General features: G+C 43.2%; 1 protein-coding gene across 5 annotated transcripts in view; it reads right to left on the bottom strand.

The window, feature by feature from the left end:
* Positions 1-23,327, bottom strand: part of FARP2 (FERM, ARH/RhoGEF and pleckstrin domain protein 2) — an 80,556-nt gene that overhangs the window by 19,990 nt on the left and 37,239 nt on the right. For all 5 annotated transcript variants that reach the window (XR_015805634.1, XR_015805636.1, XR_015805635.1 and 2 more), the window contains exons 10-14: positions 22,642-22,805; positions 22,440-22,508; positions 20,973-21,030; positions 20,105-20,345; positions 1,071-1,249 (exon numbers count right to left, since the gene is read on the bottom strand). Coding sequence is in view for 1 of the 5 variants with exons in the window: in XM_014870378.2 (XP_014725864.2) it covers positions 1,071-1,249; positions 20,105-20,345; positions 20,973-21,030; positions 22,440-22,508; positions 22,642-22,805 (711 nt within the window). In the remaining 4 variants the exon portion in view is untranslated. The remainder of the gene's footprint in view (positions 1-1,070; positions 1,250-20,104; positions 20,346-20,972; positions 21,031-22,439; positions 22,509-22,641; positions 22,806-23,327) is intronic.

The raw sequence follows: 23,327 nt of genomic DNA, 5'->3' as shown, positions 1-23,327 counted from the left end.
GAACTCTACTGTTAGGTGGAACTTTTTCATCCTACTGGAAGAAATGCAGCAAATCCTGAGCTCCACATGGGAGTGAGGAAAATCCCACATCACATGAGGGAGTCTCTGGTTAAAGTAACCAGTGCTCACAGGCAGGCAGAGAGAAAGCAGCCCAGGCATGGAGCAGTGCCTAGACATAAGAACATCCTGAAGACCCAAATCTGTTCCTGGTTTGAGACTTACTGCACCTGCAAAACTCAGGGACATTCCTGTTCTCCTCCTTCCAGAAAGTGAGACTCAAGCTCCTGCAAGGCCACAGCACTGTCCAGCTCTCTCCAGACAGAAGGGTCAGCCATGGAGGGGACAACTTCAACAACACAGCCAAGCCCATGATGAAATGGATGTGAGAGAATTCACACTGAGCTCAGGCCCTCCACAGCTCAAGGGGAACACTCAGGACCCCTCTAAAGGCCCTGTTATGATCAGAAATCCTGACCTGGAGGAACAATGTATGGTGAGATGGACCAGTGACACCATGACAAGACTGCAGGGGAAGGAAGGAACCCAGGAAACAAACACCTTGAACATTAAAAAATAAGGATCTCTGAGGATCATTGTCTGCCCACTCCTTGCAGATCCATCTGAAAATAAACCAGATGACTGGGGCATCATGCAGATATTCCTTGATCTTTGTTAGGCTTGGTGTCATGATCATTTCCCTAGGGAGCCTGTTCCAGGGAGCAGCCTTGGGGTGAAAAACCTTTTCCTAATATCCAAGCTGAACTCATTTCCATTCTGGGGTCCAAAAGGTAGATTTTAAACACAGTTCCCTGACACACTGCTCCTGCTAAAACAGAGGGAAGTGGTCCCAGTGGCCATGCCATGAAGACACAAGAAGATAGCAGGATGTCACCAGGGACTCCTGCCACAACAATGCAACACATCCAACCAACCTTCAGCACTGCAGCTCCACCACAGCCAGCACAGAATAAAACACAACCAGCATTCAGCACCCAGCTCCTCACCTGGCACCTTCAGTGCCCAGCACAGCCCCCACACGGCACCACCACTGCCCAGCTCTGTGACCTTACCTTCCTTTTTGTTTCGTCATCCTCTTCTATCCTGGCCCCACCAGCATCGCTGAGGACAGGGCTCAGCACAGGGGAGGAGCCCTGAGTGGCTGCATTCAAGTTCACCTGAAAGGCTGGGCTCAAGCCCAGGGGACTCTTCAGCACAAGGGAGGAGAGCTGGGGATGGTCCACAGGGAGGCCTGAGTGGGAAGACAACAAGAAAAATGGAGTGGAAAAGGAGAGAAAATTAATTCAAAGATAGTGCAAATAAGGTGATTATCCACTGTTACAGCAAACCAGAATTGTAATCTCATATTATTTTTAAAAAGGTAAAAGAAAAAGAGCAAAAAGGCATAAAAATCCAAAGACTTCAGTGTGTATCTCAAAGTAAAGGGAGTGCTCCCTGCATCCCAGAGGTTATAGGGCAGTGCAGTAAGGACAGACACAGCAACAACCACAGTAAAGGGAAGGATAAATTGCTCATTGCCAAGGGAAAAGTGCTGCTGAGTAGCAGCACAGCTCACAAAACAGGGTTATATTGTAGGGACAGGAATACAGCTTTTCATTTTTGCTTTTCAACACAGGGAAAAGCTAGGACAAATTATTCCATGACTTCCCAGTCCTGATGACAAAGTATGAAATACATTCAGACATTAGGGTATCTCCAAAATTGGCCCAAAGGGAAAGTCTATTGTTATACAAAGAGGGAGCACGGAAAAAATTTCATTCCTGGCTTTTCTAAGTATACAAATAGAATAATCTCAAGGAAAAGAATTTTGTAGCACTGAGTATTAACTGGATGGGCACAATCCACAGCTAAACCTGTTAGAAGCAGCAAGTACCACTTTGCTTTAGATTTTTAAACATACATTTTTTTAAAATGATCATTATTATTTTGTGGACCCTTTAGAGATTTCTAACACATCACAGTGAATTTAAGCCTCCTCTTTTCAGCATGTAGACCCCCCCCTCAGGGGTGAAAATGACCATTCAAGATCAGCTTTTTTGGACCAAAGGAAGGTGACAGTCACACTACACCCACAGAATTCCTCCTAACCTCACACACTCTTTTTTCTGATCTTCCCTGTGATAAATAAATGAGTTTTCTCAGATCAGGCAACTAAACAGATACCAGCACTTAAGCAACTACAACTTCAACACCCTCCCAAGCCTCCCCAGCAGGATTTGTTGTGTCACAAGTGCTAAACCACCCGCCCAAAGACAAATGGGGAAATCAACAGCCAACCCCGAACTGCCAAATCATCATTTCCCTGACTACTTAGAAATCATCGCAAAAGGCTTTAAAAAAAATAAATAAAATAAAAATCAGCCCTCACACATATCCAATATCCCCTCACACCATCGTGGGTGCTGCAGGAGGAGTTGGGAGTTTTCGATTCCCAGCTGCTGAGGCTTGGAAAGCACAGGCAGGGGCGAGGCAGCCCCAGGCTGTGACTGCACATGGACAAACGCAGGAAGCTAAACAGAACCGCACTCGGTCACCTGGAAGAGATTCAGATCATCCAGGCTGCCGAGTTAACTATTTGTACACTAGTCCAGCACCAATTCTGCAGTAGATTTTTGCTTCTTCCTGAGCATTTATATTGCTTTTAATATCACCCCAGGAAAGCAACACTGAAAAAAGTATTTGTTTCACCTATCCAGGTGTAGAGAGCCTGGTGCAGGAATGGCTAGAAGAGAGAGGCCATAGTCAGATCAATTTAGTCAGGCTGACAAAGCAGGCCTCAGCCTCAAGGGTACAGTGAGAGGGAAGGCACGTAGGACTGTGATAAGATGAACAAAGACAGACTGTAAAAGAAGAACTAGAAGGACTCTGCTAGCCATGAAATTGCAAAAGTGTAGCTATAAACTTAGCCGATCAGCATAGTGACGCATATGGCAAGGCAACCAATGATGAGCTTAGCTTTTGCAATATGCATAAGCTAATTAAGCACTGTATTTAATCGCCACTCTAATTATCAATAAACGAGACTTCGCAGATGACCGAATTGGTGTCCGTGTCTCCCTTCTCCGACAAATGGTGACCCCGACGCTGTCCCTCCGTCGCTAAAAAAGAAAACGGGGGAGAACGCGCCACGGTCGGTTAAGTTGAGCTTGGGGCCTGCTGCAACCGGGTCGGTGTCAAACGACGTAGGAAAGACACCCTCAGGAGCTACAGAGGTGGTCCTGGGCCATACGTGCTGCCGAAGCCGGAGAGTTGCAACGGCGCCGACGGTAAAAAATGGACAGGCAAGCAGCATATGATTTATTTATAGCACATATAGATAAGTTAGGGCTAAAAGAGCTTAATCCCAGGAAGGACATACCGGGGTTGTTAGCCTGGGGTTCTGCTAAAGGCTTATTCACTAACCCTCATAGTGTGCATGAGTTAAATGAGTGGCGTAAGTTAGGGGATGTACTGTGGGAGGCAGTATTAGGAGATGATAAGACGGCAAAAAAGTTAGGAAAAATCTGGCAAGTAGTTCATAACGCGCTCTTAAAGCAACAGGCAGAGAAAAGGGCGGCACAGCAGGCAGTAGAGGCATATAAAAGAAATGCTCAGTATGGTGATAATGAGCCCCTTGCACCAAGCACAAGAAGGGTTGAAATACCTATTCTTAGAGACACGGCAGGAATGGCCGATGGGGCTAGTTGCACTTGGCCCTCTGCACCTCCCTCAGAAGAACTGGGAAATAATGCTGCTAAAGCAGAGGAGGCAATTGCAGAAGGCGAAATATCTCAACCTTGCGGCGTAGAATCCCCTTGTCGGCCTGAATCTAGCACCCCTAAACCTGCCAGTGAGCCAAATCCTGTCCCTAGGGCGGAAAGCGACCTGCGGGGGGAAGTGGCAAGGCAGAGGAGGGAGGCATGGAATATGCTAGCTAAACACGGCTTGGAGACTGGGGATGATGCCGCTGTAAGTGCAGTCAAGGTCTGGACCTTTCCTGTAACATACACACAGGGAGTAAACCAGCAAGGACAAGCTGTACAAGTGGGAGAGTATGAACCACTTGATTGGAAGTTGCTAGCACAGTTACGGCAGACAGTGAGTCAGTTCGGGTTTCGGAGCGAGCCAGCCAAGCAAATGTTAGACTATCTATTTGACACATATTTATTACTGCCAAATGATCTAAAAAGCATAGCAAAATTGATTTTCACACCACATCAGCAAATGCTATTTAATGCTCACTGGCAAGCTCTTGTTGCCGAGGCAGTTGCAGTACAGAGGGGTCAAGGTGATCCGTTAGCCGGAATTACAGCAGATGAGTTAATGGGAGTGGGCGCATTTCGCAGGTCAGAAACTCAGTTACTCCCGGGAGCTGACAGAGTCAGAGAAGCCATGCGTATCGTAAGAACTGCTATAGATCAGGTGAAAGATAGCTCAGGTATACCCATGTATATGGGAATAAAACAAGAAAGGGAAGAATCTTTTGGGGATTTTGTAGATAAGGCTACCGCTGCTATCGACAGGGCAGGAGTTCCAGAGTATATGAGAGGGGCGATGTTAAAGCAATGTGCGTTACAAAATAGCAATGAGGCAACAAAAAGGGTATTGTCAACTCTAGGAGCTAATTGGACGATAGAAGAGGCATTAGAAAGAATGGCGCTGCAGCCATCAGGGTCACAGGTTTTCTTAATTAATGCACTAAAAGAAATAGGCTTAGGGCTGCAGAAACAAGCTGAATCCACACAGTCACAGGTGCTAGCTGCTCTTGCCCCGCTCCGTGCTTCCACAGCAGCACCGGCCGCAGCGAACAACCGCCGACCTCCTTCAACGCGATGCTTTAGATGCGGAAACGGAGGCCATTTTCGACGAGACTGCCGAGCCTCAGGAGTGTGGTGCCAGAACTGCCAGAATAACACCCACAACACGTCAGCTTGTCGCCGCCAATCGGGAAACTCCAGGCGGAGCGCGCCCGGCAGCCGCGCCCAGACACAAGTAGCCGCCGTAGCATCAGCGCCATCTCCTGTCTGCAACCAGCCACAACAGGGAGCCTGGGACTTGACTTGGCAGCCGCAGTAAAAACATCATTATTAACAACACGCCCCGCTAAAGTCCCAACTGGAGTACAAAGCCCGGTAACTATTAAAGGACAAGCTTTTGGAGGACTAATAGTGGGACGCTCATCAAGCTCCATTTTAGGACTGTTTGTACTACCAGGTGTCATCGATGCAGACTACACTGGGGAAATACAAATAATAGTCTATACTCCTTTTCCTCCTCTAACGATTGAGGCAAATCAACGTATTGCTCAATTTATTCCACTTCCACAGTTAAGCCGGGGTGTTCAACCACAAACACAAACCCCGCGCAAGGACCAAGGTTTTGGGTCCTCTGGTGTTGCTCTACTCACAATGGATCTCAATACTAGACCTAAAAAGGAGGTGAGGTTCACCTATGCAGGACGTACAATAAAAATGATGGGACTTTTAGACACTGGAGCAGATACCAGCATTGTTTCTCCAGAAAAGTGGCCCTGTAATTGGCCATCATTACAAACCACGGATACTGTGACGGGCGTCGGAGGGTTTACCCTCGCAAAGAAAACGCCCCCAATAAAGGTTACTATAGATGGGCAGGACTTGGTAACTGTGTTATCAATAGTTGCATTACCGCCCATGGTACATTGCTTAATTGGAAGAGACATTCTAGCTCAACTTGGGGTCGTTCTATCCAACGAGCACCCTTTGGGGTAATTGCCATTGCTTGGACTTTCCCAATCCCAATCACCTGGACTACCAATGAACCGGTAATGGTTAAGCAATGGCCTCTAAAAAGGGAAAGTCTAATACAAGCACATCAACTCGTGAAAGAACAATTTCAACAAGGACATTTAAAACTTTCCACAAGCCCATGGAACACGCCAATTTTTGTGATTAAAAAGAAATCAGGGAAATATCGTCTTCTGCATGATTTAAGAGCAGTAAATGATCAAATGGAAGCAATGGGAGCATTACAACCGGGACTTCCCAATCCAGCCATGCTCCCACAACATTGGCCTCTTTTAATTATTGATTTAAAAGACTGCTTTTTTACTATAGCTTTACACCCCCAAGATACAAAAAGATTTGCATTTACCCTACCGGCAATTAACAGGGAGGAACCTGACAAAAAATATGAATGGACTGTTCTTCCACAAGGTATGAAAAACTCGCCTACCTTGTGCCAATTATATGTTGATGCAGCTTTGCAACCCCTAAGACTAAAATGGCCCGACACAATTATTTACCACTATATGGATGACATCTTATTCGCCCAGAAAACATCATTTACAAATGTTCAAATGCAAGAAATTCAAAACACCTTAGCAAAAGCATCTCTCATGATAGCTCCAGAAAAGATACAGCAATCTACACCATGGAAGTACCTAGGATGGACTATTACAAATCAAATCGTACGGCCGCAAAAACTTCAAATTGCAACAAAAATCACCAATCTCAATGAAGCACAACGCTTACTAAGAAATCTACAGTGGCTCAAACCAATTGTTGGGATACCCAACTCCCTACTAGAATCCCTCAGACCACTGCTCAAGGGGACCGATCCAACCACACCTGTAACCATGACACCACAACAAAAAGACGCTCTCAATGGCATTATTCGCTGCGTCAATGAAGGATTTGTCTCCCGCCGAGATGTATCATTACCTATAGACCTTACCATTTGGAATACTCCTGATCATCTACTTGGAGCACTTACACAAACACAAAAGAAAACGGGGGAGATACAGGTACTAGAGTGGATAACTCCACCTTTACAAGCAAAAAGGACAATCAGTACAAAAATCGAACAAGTAGCTACCTTGATTCGTAAGGGTCGGGTAAGGATTCTGGAAATCACCGGAACAGGTCCGACTGCAATCTATTTGCCCATGAAAAAGGAGGACTTAGATTGGTACCTCCTCAATTCTGAGGACTTACAAACGGCTTTGCTGGAAGCTGGAGCAGCAGTCAACACAGGACCGCTGACACCACGTCACCTTCAGTGGTTAGGAAATTGGGACTGGGTATTAAAGCCAACACGATCGGAACAGCCGATAGCAGGTGCTATCACAGCATTCACGGATGCCGGAAAGAAATCGAGGAGGGCAGCCATCACCTGGAAAGAAGGCCCTCGATGGAAAAAGCAGATAATAGACGCTGCTCCAGAGGACAGTTTACAAACATTGGAATTGCTTGCTGTTGTGTGGGCACTTAGTGAACTGCAAGGGCCTTTGAATGTGGTCACTGATTCATTTTATGTTGCAGGAGTAGCACAGAGAATTGAGGACGCCTCTGTGAAAGAGGTGCAAAACAAAAGACTCTATGAACTCTTACTGCAGCTAAAGCGAGCAGTAGGAGCAAGGTTTAAGCCTTATTGTATCATACACATCAGAAGCCACAAGTGGGATGTAGGCTTGGGTGAAGGCAATGCCAGGGCAGATAGACTGGTTATGAATGTAGCAGATGATAGGGGGATTGAGGCAAGAGAGTCACACACACGATTTCACCAGAATGCTAAGGGATTGGTGCGTGAGTTCAAAATAGGCATACAAGAAGCTAAAGCAATAGTGAGAGCTTGTCCCACCTGCAGTCATCACAACAGTGGGGTGGGTCTTGGGTGTGGGGTAAATCCTCGGGGTCTAGAAAGTAATGAAATTTGGCAAATGGATGTTACACACGTAGCAGAATTTGGTAGGCTCAAATACGTACACGTCACAATAGACACCTACAGCAAGTACATTTGGGCTACCGCACAAACAGGAGAAAAGGCAATCCATGTAATAAGGCACCTAACAAGTTGCTTTGCAGTCATGGGAATGCCTAGGGAAATAAAGACCGACAATGGACCAGCCTATGTCGGCAAGAAAGTAAGCCAGTTCATGAGACTCTGGGGAATCAAACACATCACAGGAGTACCACACTCACCCACAGGACAAGCCATAGTAGAAAGAGCCAATGGGACACTCAAACAGTACCTACTCAAGCACAAATCCATAGATGATCCACAAGAAAGGTTAGCTAAGGTTCTTTATGTTATGAATTTTTTGTGTGTGTTTGGGGAAGAGTCAGAGCCGCCTGCAATTAGGCATAGAGGAAAAAAGGAAAGTAACAAGGAAGAAAGCACAAAAGCATGGGTAAAATATCGGGATCCAAAGACAGGGATATGGAATGGCCCCGCTGAGGTAATATACTGGGGCAGAGGTTATGTTTGTGTTTCTACTCCCACAGGAACAGTTTGGGTCCCTGCTAGGTGGGTGAAACCCATCCTAAATGAGCGAGTTGGTGGAAAGATTCCTGAGGACACCATTAGCTCCAGACGACCGACAGCGGATACAACAGAAGTTAACGGTGACCTTACGGCCCTATTTACAAAAACTAGCACCATATAAACGTGCTGTCCGCAAAGCACTACAACGGCCGCCACCGAACTGGGTGGAGTGGATCGAGTATCACGCCTACCACGCCTACCTGGAGGAACAACGCCTTAACGGTCGCCCTTGTTGCGCGTGTGGGAAAGCGTGGTGTGAAGCTTGGGTGGCTTTAAAGTGTGGGGGCTGTGGGGACTGCTCATGGGTAAGACAAAGAGCAGTATATAAATTGTGGTGCCAAGAGTGTCAAAGGGAAGACCAAAGACGCTCAAGCTGGGATGCAGCATTAGAGGGGGAAGCAGGAGTACCGTTTGTACAAGTCCGGAGTGTATATGAAGCACCAGAACAGCTTATGTTAGCTTGGGCCCGGTGGGAAGTAACTAATTGGCTCTGGAGGCAGAAAATCACTGCAAAATCTTGCATTGTTGCTGCCAGATGCATGACTAAAGTGCCATATCTACCTTTCCCTCGGGTAAGACCAGTTAAGCCAGGTACCGACCCTGATGAGGTATTAGACCAGTGCATAAAAAAGGTAAAGCAGTGGCACATAGCAGCAGACAATCCAAAGTACAAGAGGAAGAAGTCACGTAAGCAGCAAAAATGATACTCATCATATTGCTTACGCTTACTAACTTTGCTTACACAAATGCTTTTCCAATGGAGTACACACCTAGAAAGAATGTATGGGTAACATTTGCTAACATAACAAAGCAAGAATCAATCTGCTTGAGCTTGGGGGGAGCGCAGAATCCTTTTAAAACTTGTCTTGTAGGATTGCCAGTTTGGAAACCAAGAGAGTTTGCAGGGTATCTTAATAATAGCAACCTACCTACAAAAGAGGATGACGATTTGTTGCAGGGTTGTACTTTCCCTAGTAGTAATCCCTCACAACACGATGGATGCTGGCAATGTGAATTTATCCTAGCTTTAGGCAAAACCTTAGCCTCCCCTCCAGAAGAGATTGACCTCTTCGGAAGCACTAACGCATCAATAGGAAGAAATGCAGGAGGATGGTTTAGTTTTATGCCTTTAGAAGACAAAAACTTTGCAACCCTTAATTCGGCTCTTAGTAATCTACCAACAATTCATACTCAACTCTACCCCAAATGTAACGGTAGGTACATCACAAAAGCAAGAGCACTACCCCCAGGAATATTTTTAATTTGTGGGGATCGTGCCTGGAATGGTATTCCAGTGAGGCCACAAGGGGGACCCTGCTATCTAGGGAAACTAGCCATGTTTCACCCCAATGTAACTACTCTCATGCAACTTGCAGGCAATGCCAATCGAACAAAACGCAGTTTACACGATCTTGACTGCACCGGCATAGGGCAACCACACTTTTGAAGTGACTTTAAACAAGTAGCAACTGCTGTACTCCTCCCTCACGCAGCAGCCAGGAAAGCTATGGCCCTAGCCAAACAGTTAAGGTGCTGGGCAAAAGATGAATTTAACACCACCTCTCAGGTGTTAGACATGATGGCCAGGGATGTCTCAAGTGTTAACCATGCAGTACTGCAAAACAGAGCAGCCATTGATTTTCTACTTCTAGCGCAGGGACACGGTTGTGAGGAATTTGAGGGAATGTGCTGCATGAATTTGTCTGACCACTCTGTATCCATTCACAAAAAGATACGAGACATACAAAACAGACTACATGACTTAAAGGAGCAAAATGGTTGGGACATTGATGAATGGCTAAAAAGCCTGGGCCTTGGAGGATGGATTCGGACCATCATTAAGTATGCTATCATGATCTCAGGCGTATTCTTATGCTTAGCTTTGTTGCTTCCTTGCTTAATAACTTGCTTACAAAACTTCATTCAAAAAACTGTTAGCAAGGCTTGGCATACTAATCTTCTCGCTCAAAAAGAAAACGGGGGAAGTGTAGAGAGCCTGGTGCAGGAATGGCTAGAAGAGAGAGGCCATAGTCAGATCAATTTAGTCAGGCTGACAAAGCAGGCCTCAGCCTCAAGGGTACAGTGAGAGGGAAGGCACGTAGGACTGTGATAAGATGAACAAAGACAGACTGTAAAAGAAGAACTAGAAGGACTCTGCTAGCCATGAAATTGCAAAAGTGTAGCTATAAACTTAGCCGATCAGCATAGTGACGCATATGGCAAGGCAACCAATGATGAGCTTAGCTTTTGCAATATGCATAAGCTAATTAAGCACTGTATTTAATCGCCACTCTAATTATCAATAAACGAGACTTCGCAGATGACCGAATTGGTGTCCGTGTCTCCCTTCTCCGACATCCAGGCACAAATTTTCTTGTACATGTCAGGAATGCTGAAAAAACAGCTTCCAAAAAAAAAGAGTTTGCAGGGGCGAGGAGTTTCTTTAAGTTCTTGGAATTTAACACGAAGTAGCAACAAATTCCAGAATTTGTAACTTGAATTGCTACCAGACAGCCTGAAAGCTCAGATACAGTGGGAGCAAATTGCTATAAACCACCCTGCTTTTTTAATTGGGTTGTTCTACCTTTTATCTGGCCAGTAAATGATTGCAAACATTGAATCTGAAAGCAAGAACCCCTCCCCAAAGCCAGAGTGCCTGATGGAAATGAGAGGCACATTCACAGAATCATAGAATGGTTTTAGTGGGAAGGGACCTGAAAGACCACCCAGTCCCACCCCCTGCCATGGGCAGGGATATTTCCACTGTCCCAGGCTGCTCCAAGTCCAGTCCAGCCTGGCCTTGGACACTTCCAGGAATGGAGCAGCCACAGCTTCTCTAAGCAACTGTGCCAGGGGCCTCCCCACCCTCACAAGGAAGAATTTATTCCATCTAAAACTTCCCTTCTTCAGCTTAAGGCCATTCCCTCTTGTCCTGTCACTTCCTTTTTTCTTTTTTTTTCCCCTAGAAGAGGCTATAAGAAGTCACAGAGCAGCTCAAGTTAGCTTTTTGGCTAATATTTGTTTAATTAAATATTTGATCTAAGCTCAGTGTGATGGTGTCTTGGCAGATGATATTACAAGTGAGGACTGAAATTTTCATTCTCATAACCCAAATCTTCTCCACCAGAGCAGCACCACAGGAGGAGTCCAGGCAAGCAGGCAGGATGTACAGCAATTCCTCATTCTCACAGAGAAGGATGGTAAAGGGAGCAGCCATTTCAACTGCTGCTCAATGTAGGAAATTCCTAATTAGGTAGAAATATTGATGTGAAGATCAAAACATGTGAATGATTCCCTTTGACATCAAACCTTGGTGCTCTGAGGTCTTCCCCACAGGCAGCATCCTCCAGTTATATTAAAAGGGATTATTCTTTCAGAGGGATGTTTCTGTGTTTCAATGTTCTGCATGAAGTGGAAATTTGTTCTCTACAAGTCACACAAACATCCCAGATTTGTGTCTGTAAATGCTGGGAGCACAAGCCAGGCCTCCATGCAGTGCTGTGGGAATTCAGTGCTGTAGCCCAGTCAGACATGGCTGCATCCTGTACACAACAAATTTCTGCCTCCACATCACATACAAATGCACTTAAGGCAACTTCCAAAAATGCATCAGCTCAGTGTAATATTCCACATACTCAAAGATCTTCAAGTATACTAATACTTCTTAGTTACACTACACAGATAAAAACATATCCTTAAGCAAACAAACCCAGAGTTTAATAAAGACCAGTATACACCTAGCAGAAATTTTAAAAAAACCTCATCAATAAAACATTGCAAAAGCTCTGCAGTATGCAAGAGCACAGCTACAGAATCTGGTGAGAATGCTGGGGATATCCTCCACAGCTACTGTGTAATACTGGTCATGTAGAAGCAGGCTCCATTTGATTTTCACTGAGATAACAAGCAGAATAATAAGGTAACAAGGTTTTGGCATCACTTCCTAGTGATTTTTTCAGCAGGTATTTCCATTCTTCAATGTAAATTCAATTCCTACACAGAAAGCCAGATTTGAGTGTACAGGCTGGCCAAAACAAAAAATACAGGTTCTGTAAGCTTTATGTCTGGATGCTTAAAAAAATTCAAAGACAGACAACTAAAACAGTACCCCAATAATACTGAGCATTATGGGATGGACAAAAGTTATGTGAGGGTCAAATGTTAGCAACAGCTCCTTATCAAATGAAGTGTCTCTTGCATTTCACAGAAAACATTTAGAGATACAATTTTATTATTATATCATTGCTATTATTACTGCTTCAAAAGCTGAGATTATTTTCAGGCTAAAGCCCTGCAGAGGACAATGGGAGCCTGCTCTGAGCCTCCCTTACACCCAAAGCCCTGCTGAACCCATCACATTCACAGACCAAATGATTATTTCTAGAGTGAAAGTACACAGTTTTACTTCCAGAGTGAAGTCATTAGCAAGCTAATGTACTACAAGTAAAATCCTGGATATTTCCCCTATCTTCCTTATTTCAAACCATCACAACTAGCAGATTTTCCCTCTCCTTTAAAAAGATGAGAAATAGTTGGAAAATAAGAGAATCTTGAAAATTATCTAAGAGCCTAAAGAACCTATGCAAGAGACTTTAAATTCAAAGATCTCTTTTTTTAATCCTCAAACAGGTACAGGTCACGTGTGGAACATTAAAGCACATTTACAGCACTTGGCATGCTGTGCTGAGTACCTGTGAAGTCACATCTACATGTGGTGGTGACACCCATAAACCAGCTGGAACAACCCCAAAGAACCACCCTTCTTCTGCCACCTTTCCACCTTGTAAAAGCCCTGTTTGCAGGGAAAATGATTCACCTAGACATTGGCCACAGACACCTGCCAGCTAGAAAACATGCAATCACCTTCACATGCTATGTTTGCAAAAAAAGGATAATCTGCCAATAAAAACAGGTATGCAGGAGAGAGAGCTCAAGGGAAAGGTCATCACAATAAATATAATTCCTACAAAGATAGCTGAGCTTCTAGTCCCATTTGTATCCCAAGCAAAAGGTCTGCACAAACCAGGAATTTGAAACCCACACACCAGTGTTTGCCTACTGTGCTCTATTTCCAACAAAGTTGCTACAGGGGGAAAACTGTGTGGACAAAGCTGGGAATGAAACTATAAGATGCCTTGGCTAGGAGAACAAATATTTATTCTATTTCAAAGGTAAGGGTAATGAAAATAAATCTAAAAAGCCCACGTTGTCATTGATATCAAAGTTTTCCTTGTTTTATTGCATAAACAATTAAAATTATGAATTAGTACAAATCTGTAGATTCATAATTGGCAATCTGAACAGACACAAAGATACTCAAAATCCCAACATATAATTCAATAAACATTTACCATATAAAAGATAAAGTTCAAGAGATCAATTAAAAAAATTCCAGCTCTCTTTGTTTGAATGTAATCTTTTCCTGGCCAGAGTAGCACCTATGGAACTGGGGGGGTCCCTCTAACCAAGGCACACGTACCCCTGGATGTACCAATAAACAGGAATTTTATGATTCCAGCAACTGAGGAACATTATGACTTCTGAAAAAGTACAGGAAACCTTCCCACAGATCAGGTTCAATTCATCAAGTTCCAAATTTGAACTTCCAAACCTCCAGCTCACCCACTGGAGTAATGCCATGGGAGCCCATGGGCAGGTAATTAATGAAGAGGATTTTATGGTGGAAAGTCTCCCCATCTTCAGACAGACAATGTATATGTACAGCCATACATATACACACAGCCCTTGTGACAAGTGAGGTGTAAGAGTCCCTAAAAATGACAGGCAATGACAGCTAAAGGACTACACTGAGACCTGTGATTACACTCATTCAGTACTGAGTCATTATGGCTTAGAACATTTTGCAAAAATGACAATAATGGGAATGACTTACCGACAGGTTTGCACCAAAAAAAAGCATAAAATTATAACAACTTTTATTAGTGTCTTCACAAAATCTTACCCCTAACCAAGACTTGCAACTAGACAAAATCTACCACCACCAAAATAAAAACCCCCAATACCAAACCATAGCCAAGACAACAAAAAAAACCTAAACAAAATCACCTATGACCACAATACAAAAAAGCACAGGAAAAAGGAGATCAATACTTGGTTTCATCCAGATTATTCAGCGACTCTGAAATTTACTGGAAATTAAAGTGAAAGTTGAGGGTAGATTGATATATTGCCCTATTCCACCCTAAGATAAAATATGGCAAGTCCTGGGAATATACAGCATGTATTACTTTACTAATGAATACTTTAAAATTACAAAGTCTACACACAATAGATAACACAGGTTAGTAAACTTAAAGCTTAACCAGATGGTGGATAGGTCAGAGAATATTCCATGACCCATGTTTTGTGCAAATTAAGTTTCATTAACTGCATAGATGATGATCAAAGATGCTCTGATGTAGTGCTTTACATTTAATAAATGTGTTTAAGTGATGCTTAAAGGGTTGTAAATACACACATGGAGAAGTACAGCTGGGGATTAAATTGCTCACTCAAAACACCCATTTTGCTTTCTTTCAGTCACATTACAACGTTCAGTTGAGCACTGCAGAGAGCTAAGCCCAGCAGCCTGACTCACTGGGAAAAACCACTAATACTGGCATGCATCCTACAGCTGCCTGTGTTTGTTTGAACAGAACAGAGGGACGTGGAAGGATGGAAAAGAGCCCTGTTTCCTGTGCAGCCCTGGCACACTCCCTTTGCTGAGCCAGTGCTGCAACAGCTGCTGGCTGCACTGTGTACAGCAGAATGATGCCTTGGGTTTGAGTTTTTCTGTTTTTCAGCATCTCTGCTGCTTAGTGTGCAAGTCTGAAACTTCATGTTAGGTGTTAGTAAGGTCTCTTCACGGGGGAGTCAGACACAACAATTCTTTTCTAGCCAGAGAATCAAGGACAACTGGTACCCAAAAAGCAAAAACAACAGCGAGGGAAAGGGGCGAGCCAGGGCTGAGACTTCATAGCCTGGGGCTGTGCTTGGATAATTGACCTCAATATGTAGATGAACCAAAACTTATAAAAGTGTAAAAACTCATAACCAGGATCCATCTTTGATTTGATTTAGGTGCAGCCTTGGCCAGGCTTTTACACTGCCCAAGGTGTATCCTTTCAATAAATTCCTATTTTGTTCCTTTTGCTCTGTTCCAGGTCAGCCTTTCCAGGCAACAGGGAGAACACACGTGGAAACCCCCGTGGTTCTCCTACTGGAAAAGCACAGCACTAAAACCCGTGCACTGGCTAGAAATGTTCGTACCTGTGTGTGTCCCCAGCTCCCCGTGGGGTAGGGGGCACAAAGCAAACGTGCAAGGATGTACCTGGGTACTGGAGGAGCAGGGGACAATCACTTGCTGGCCACAGAGTCACCAAGTTTACACCCAGGTTTTATCTGCTCTAGCACAGCTCCTCAAATGCTCCTTTCTTGCATGTGACAAAGATCTTCTCGATCTTGTCATTTTTCCTAAGTCATCTCCCCTGTTTTCCATGCCATGTGGTTCCCACAGCAGAGGTCACTGGCCAGGGTCTGCCAGGCTCCTGCCTCTCACACTGCCAGCTCACCTTCATGAAAGGAAAACTTGTGTTCTCAGGAAATAAACACAAATCAACACTGTGGCAAGAAAATAAAACCTCAGGTATAATGCTGGAAGTTAAGTGGCATTGCCAGGACTCAGGACACACCACACTGCTCTCCAGTTCACCACTCCCCTCACGCCACCCAAAAATAAACAAAGGGGACAGAGCAGGGAAAGACATTCCTTGTGTCACCTTCTCCAGCCACCTCAGGAGACAGCCAGGGGAGAAGAGGACAGCTCCACTGCACTGAAATAACCCACACATGGTGCTTGGGCTCCCTGAGAAGGTCTGAGCTGCCACATCCCTCTGAGGGCATCTGGTTTTCTCTCCATCTCTATCAGAAAGTGAATCTGAACTTATATCTCTGAAGGAAATGATGAAGAACCTTTGCTCACAGCTTTCTTGCTGTAATAAAAACTCTACTTATGAACCGAATTTTCTGCTCTTTTGTGTCTGTCTGGGAAACCTTGAACAAAACAGCACAGCTCAGCATGCAAAGGTATCCCCAGAAGCCATAGGGCTTTGGAAATCAAGTGAAGCACAGAAGGAAACCATGACAGCTCTATGCTATCAGTCAGCCAGAGCACAGATAAAACTAACAGGGCACAGCAGCAGCTCTGAACTCTCAGTCTGTACCAAAAACTTCATCTAAACAGATCTGTACCAGGGCCAAAGCTCCCCTCACCTCTTCCTCACCTGTGGATCCACACAACTTGCCCTAAGATAGACAACTGAAATCCTAGTTACTACCATTCCTTTGGAAAACAAAAGAGGATTAAGAATCTCATTGCTTCCTTATATTAAAAAAAAAAAAAAAAAAAAAAGAGAGAATCCCTGAGAGTTAGAACTGCCAATAAAAGATCCACACAGTTTAAAACACAGGAAGAAAAACGTTGAAAATGCCTTTTTAAACTAACTATGGTGCAAAGAAGGCAAATTGGCAAGGCTGTACATTGAAAATACAGGCAGCTTTTTCCCAAGATCTTTTGAAAATTAGGAGAATTTAGTTAGATTTATTCCCTATTCTAACACATTTAAAGGAATGCTTGTGATTGAGGCACAGGACATGAAACAGAGGCAGACACAGTTAAATGTAATAGCTGAATCCTGATTCTCTTTTTAAAAGCTCAAAGACATCAACAGCCTTTCTCTACATCTTTATCTCTATACTTGTCCCTGATGCTACCACCTGTTATAGAGTTTGCAGACAGAATTCTGTCTTTTTGTTGATTTTCTTTTTCTTCCTGAGGTTCCATAATGTAGTTCATTCTGGGAAGAAATCAGACAAATCACCTAAAAATGTATTTCAAGGAACCAGCTCTCTACACTACTGCAGACCTCCCTCCAACTCCTGTTCCAAAATATCACCCACAACATCATCTCCACAGGCCTGAAAAAAGTTCCACAAAGAGCCAGAACACACATTCAACAGGAAAGAAATAAAATCAAAGTAACATATAGCAAACAGAGCACCTCGTTGTGCATTACTGGAGGTCTGAGCTAATATTTTGTTCTAAATGTGCTTTGTCTTTCTGTGCTGCTGGCGAAGGGGACAGGTTTCTCACAGGACAACACACACTCCACTCAAACAGAAGATAAAAGCAAGCACTGTGCACAATAGTTACCCTTGGTAAAACTAACCTGGAAGAAATGGGTGACTAAAGGAGGTTTTACCTCCTTGAGTTCTGCCTCACGTTGAAAAGCATTCCATTGAAGTTTTAGTTATCAGAATTTTGAGAACTAATAGTATTTTTTAAATGTTTGAGTAAACAATGAAGGTCTTTAATGATATATCAAGACCATATTTAAACTAGTAGCAATAATATTGACCATAAAGTTATGTTTGTACATGAGCTGCTTATTTTGGAGGCATCGACTGTATTAGCACTGCACTCTCTCTGCAAAGGACTGAAAACTGGGCAGAAGGGAAGCCCAAAACCAAGTGGCTGAAGGAGATGATCCTTTCCATCACAAGATTGGATTTCCCATTCTTGCTTGTATATAGTCTAAAAAATGCTCTTACAAGCTGAAGCTCAGAATTTCACCCCCACAAGCCATGGCAGCTGAGAAGGACATTTCGTAACTTTTGTTGTTTCACCTCAATAAATGTTGCTAAATTAAATGTGACCAGTTAAGCAACAATTCAGTTGTCTTTTCCATTACACTTCCAAACTTACAACTCAAGTCTCACACCAAAGTCACCTGTCTAAAAGAATTTACAAAAGCCCTGAAGCTCTGTTGTCTGTAATATTTGCCTCACCTAACAACTCAATTTCTCAGAAAAATTACAGTATTTTTCTGAATACAGTCCGTATTTAAAAAAAAAAAAAAGTTAAAGCTAACACCAAGGTTTACCACCAGCTGTCCTCCACATATCCAGGACACTTTTCTGAAACAATCTGAGAGTATTTTTATGCAGAGTTATTAATAATGAGAAAGAAGGGCAATGTGATGGGGTTTAAGTGCTTTTATAGTCTCTGTATATCTCCAAACTGCTGCAAAACGTTTGCTGCTGGACTGCTGAAGACACCTGGAAGTCAGCAAATAAGCTTGTCTTCAAAAGAAGTTTGGAAACTGCTATTTCCATTTGGTTGTACACACATTCCCTCTTCCAAATTACCTTCCAAAGGTAGCTATAGGATATTTGTTCTTCAAAGCACACCACAGATGTGTTGCATAGGTTGGTATTTTAAAACTGTCCTTCAGAGATGATTTGAAGATTGTTCAGGTTTTGATTATGGAAACAAAAGCAAAACCAAAACGAGGATCTTGCTACAGCACAGGCAAACAGGCAATGTAGTGGATGCAGCTGCTGGTTAACAAATATGTGCAAAAGTAACTGTTTTATTTGGATTTTGGAGGAACAGCATATTATATGAGATTCTTACACATATGTTTACAGCTGAAGAAATCCTTCAGTATACTGTAAGTTGTGATGTCTGCATGAGCCAGTTGATACTTCAAATTCTCTGAAATCAGTGTTTTTTTCCTAAATGTAGTATTTTCCAATATTATCGTCTATTATAACCCATTCTTGATGTAGTGTGATGCATCAAAACTTGGATGCTTTGAGGGACACTGAAGAGACACACAAATGTAAAAAAAAAAAAAAATTAAAAATCAACCATGTTATGTGATTTAAAATCCAGCCACTGGATTGACTGATATCACAGCCTATTGACTTCCAAGCCTGAAAAGCGTGGAGGCATCCATCACAAAAATCAAGACAAATCAATCGATTTGCGACTTCTCTGTCCAGTCTTCTTGCGTGAGATTTTTTAAATTATTCTGAAAATCAAAAGCATAGTTGTCTCCCGCGTTTTGAGCGAAGGGGTTACTAAAGAAAAGGTTCACATCCAGGGGTGCAGCTGTCCCCGAGTCCCAGGAGTCGGTGTCGCTGCTGCTGGAGTCCTCGGTGGCGGTGGGCGGGCAGCTGAGCTGCTCCAGCTGGTCGATAATGTCCGTGAACTGGAAGGCGGAGCTGGACTCGGAGCGCACGGAGTAGGCGGGGAAGTTGAGCATGGAGCTGGCCTCGGAATGGTTGGCAGAGCCGTAGGTGTGCAGGGAGCAGGTGCCGTTCAGAGGAAGGTTGTTGAGGGAGCTGCTCTCGGAGCGGTTGTTGAGCAGGGAGCTGGTTTCCGACGGGCTCAGGAGGCTTTGCATTCTGCTCGCCTGAGCCTTCACCTCGAACAGCTCCGAGGTGTCTGATGGCCTCTCATTGCCGTTGAAATCGCTGCCTTCTTCAAATTCAAACTCTTCTTCCATGTTCATGTCCACGGCCTCGGTTGAGTACCTGTCAGGGCTCGACTGAGCAGAGACTGTGTTTTGCTGCAGGGCATCTGCAGTTAAAGCACCTGACTCTGACAGACACTTGGAAAACTCGGAACTCTTTAATTCTAACCCACTGTACACATAGGAAAATGCCTCAGAGCCCCCAGCAAAAAAGGACATTTCTGCTGGGTCATCATCAATGAACTCCTCTGACACCTGTAACTGAGAATTTGTCAGTGTGAAAAGAGGGGCACCTCGGCTGCCGTGCTGCTGCTCTTTTTCAGCAACGAATACACCCGTGGTAAAGTCATCCTCATCATTGTCATTTTTACAACCAGCAACCCTGCTCTCCTTACTACTCCTCTCTACATCTACATCTACACCACAAGCACTCTCAACAACAGGACAAGGGTCACAGTTTCCTGCAACACTACCAAACCCAACACCTTGGAGCACGGGAGATCCAGGCTGCTGCATCAGCTTCCTCCCCACTTCTTCCACTGGTGCTGCAGTGGCTTTGTCTGGATTCCTTGTGTATGGTGCTCGGGGGTCCAAGGAGAAAGGGCTGGGTTCAGCAAACGTGGGCAGGATAGAAGCAGGACTGGCCAAGGAGTGACCCGAGTGGAAGGGGGCAGCTGTTGAGGCAGGAGACCCTGGAGTTCTCAAGCCCTCAGTGAATGGGACACTCTAAAAGGCAAAAAAAAAAAAAGAGCAGAAACACAACAGATAAAAAGGTTTTTGCAATAGATAAAAGCAAATGTAACATCCAGTTACATCCATATGCAGAAGGAATATATGCTTCACAGGAGCTCACTTTACAGCAGACACTGCACAGAACCTGATCCAGCAGGCCATGTAAAAGGCAAGGTTTTTTTCCTTAATTCTGATAACTGGAAAGTTAAAAGCATATATTATATAGCTGAACAAGCATCTACAAAGAAAAACAACAAAATGACAGTGAAATTCTGTGATGCTTCCTTAACCTCTCTGATGTAATATAAGAGCATCCAGTGAAATGATTGCTGTGTCCTGCAGCTTTGAGGCTGCCAGGGAGCAGTCAGAGAGTACCTGGGGATAAACTAATCCTCTGAAATAACAACATACTAGAAAGCCCTACACTTCCTTTTCAGTTGAGTGGAACTTTTGAGTAAAATATTACTCACTTCACACTCCACTGGCTACAACTATCAAATCAGTAATACCAACAAAGAGAACTGTGCCAGACAAAGAGCAAACAGTGCAGCAATTCTGGTGAGTTGACTGTAGCTCAGAAAGCTCTCTGTGCATGTCCCTGACCACAACTGCAGAACTGACCTGCTTTGGCACGTCTGTGTTCGAGGTACGAGTGGATGCTCTGACCTTGCTGTGCCTCCTGTGGAACAGAGCAGCCTGTCAGCATCCAACACATGCATCAGCCTCATTCCTCCCCCCAGCACTTCTGGACATGACTGAAATATCTCGAGCTTTATTTTATCGTGTTTTGTTAATAACTAGTTCAAATTTTAAAAGGTCAAAAGAGTTGTAAATTAAATGATGCAAGAGTATATACAAATATACAAAAATGGAATAAAGCAAGATCCAGATCATTCACAGAATCAGAGAATTAAGACTGGAAAAGGCCTCTAACATTATCAAGTCCAACTGTTCCCCAAACATTAACCCATATCCCCAAGTGCTTTATCTCCACATTTTTCAAACACTTCCATGGATAGTGCCTCCAACACTTCCCTGGGCAGCCTGTGCCAGTGCCTGCCCACTCTTTCAGTGAAGAATTTTTTCTCAGTATCCAACCTAAACTTCTCATGGCACAACTTGAAGCTGTTTCCTCTTGTCCTTTCACTTGTTACCTGGGACAAGTGGTACCTCTTGATACCACTGAAGGAGACTTCAGGAGCAACTCTGGGATGAATACTAACTGAATACTAAACAGCACATTTTAGTTTAACTCCATCCTTTGCCATTATTATAAACATCTATAGAAAAATGGCTTCAAAACCAGAATGAGCTAATCTGCAACAATTGTACAAATTTTTACAAGTTCAGTCAACCATGTAAAATTTTGTAAGTTAGACTCCAAAAAGTGGTATCCTGCATTACATTCATGGGTAGATCCACTCTATGTCAATAACTAAATAGAAAATCAAATTTTCAAATAGAAAAGGCCTTCAACTGGAGTCTGAGACATTAACAATATTTATTTATAGTAGATTAATGCAATTTTTAAAAAAATCTTATTAAATCCCTATAATCTCTTGGATTAGGAGTACGAGTTTCCCACATGTAGTTTAGATTAGGATTTGGAGTAGGAGGAGTTTCCCACATGTAGACTGGGGAGCTTTAGAGTTAAATAAGGAAAAAAACAATTTTATAATGAAAATGCATGTTCTTAATTTATATATTTATGTGTTTAGAAACAACTGAGTATTTAAGGTCACAGTTTCAAACTTGGGTTCCATTATGTGCTCTGCCACTGGCTGATTGCACAGTTCCAGTGGCACAGACAAGTCCTCACTAACAGGATGGAATCTTCAGTACATGCTGAACTTTCAGACAGATAAACCACACATTGTCCACAGACATCAAAACGTGGTGCCAAAACTTTCCTAAGCTTCTTATATCATCACAAAATACTCAATTCTTTACATTTTAGTTTAGCTACCTTAAATTTGCTAAATGAGAATGAGCCTGCCTCCAAGCAGCATTAAAACACTGAAATTTAGGCAATAAGGGCACTGTGAAAGTCTCAGTTATATTTTACCTTACAAAATTATTTCATCTTACCTTTCATATGGGGTTCTCTTCATCCCACTGTCCTTAATATAATCCACAAGTTGCTTCTGTGTTCGCCCACTGTGAACCCACAGAAGTACAAAGGTTATCAACCACAGGGGAGGAGCATTAGAGATGGAATGTCTTTAGAATATTTTTTTCCTTTTGATCTCATTTTTTAAAGACATAATGAGTGTGTTGTTTTTCTCCCTACCTGTATCTGAATGATGAGCCTCTGGTGAAGAACACTGCTTTAGCTTTTGGCTTTGGCTGGTCGAAGAGCCTAAAGAATGTGTGATACTCAACACAGATTTTCCAGAAGTTTTTACACTCATCCCTACTTCCCAAAAGAAACTCCAATGTATCTTGATATGGGCCCTGGGAAAAAAAAAAAAAAAAAAAACATAGAAGTTCAGTAGCACCTCAAATGACTGTAAGGAGAAAAGGAAGGCACAAATGTGTGCCAGCAAAAAAGCTGAACTCCAGCAAGATGCAGGATATTGCTAAGTCACTTCTCATCTGCCTTAAAACAGAGGGAGTGATTCTGAATGCAGTTAAAAATTATTTCATAGCTGTCAAAAATGTTTGAAACTAGAAGTGTTTAAAAAGCGCTTGACTTTAGAAACATGCTCAATACTCAATACAACCTACCTTTAGAAATTTCAAAGAAATAGAGTTATTTAAGTGAAATAGCTATTTTAAAATACTATTCCTTTTTTAAGAGTTCTGATGCTTGTCTCCTGGAAATTACTGGAAAATACTGCATATGTCAGAGTACAGTTACCACATGAAATTTCTGAGGGTGTCTTTGTGAGACACATTGCTACATGAGCAGACTGTGTGTCCTGTTTCAGGTATCCTTGATACATGAAATCATATTATGCCCAAAGTTGGTTTTTT

Source organism: Sturnus vulgaris, chromosome 10 (genome assembly GCF_052056855.1).
Source record: "Sturnus vulgaris isolate bStuVul1 chromosome 10, bStuVul1.hap1, whole genome shotgun sequence".
Taxonomy (NCBI): Eukaryota; Metazoa; Chordata; class Aves; order Passeriformes; family Sturnidae; genus Sturnus; species Sturnus vulgaris.
Note: the sequence above shows the minus strand (reverse complement) of the source record. Positions and strands in the feature narration are given on the sequence as shown.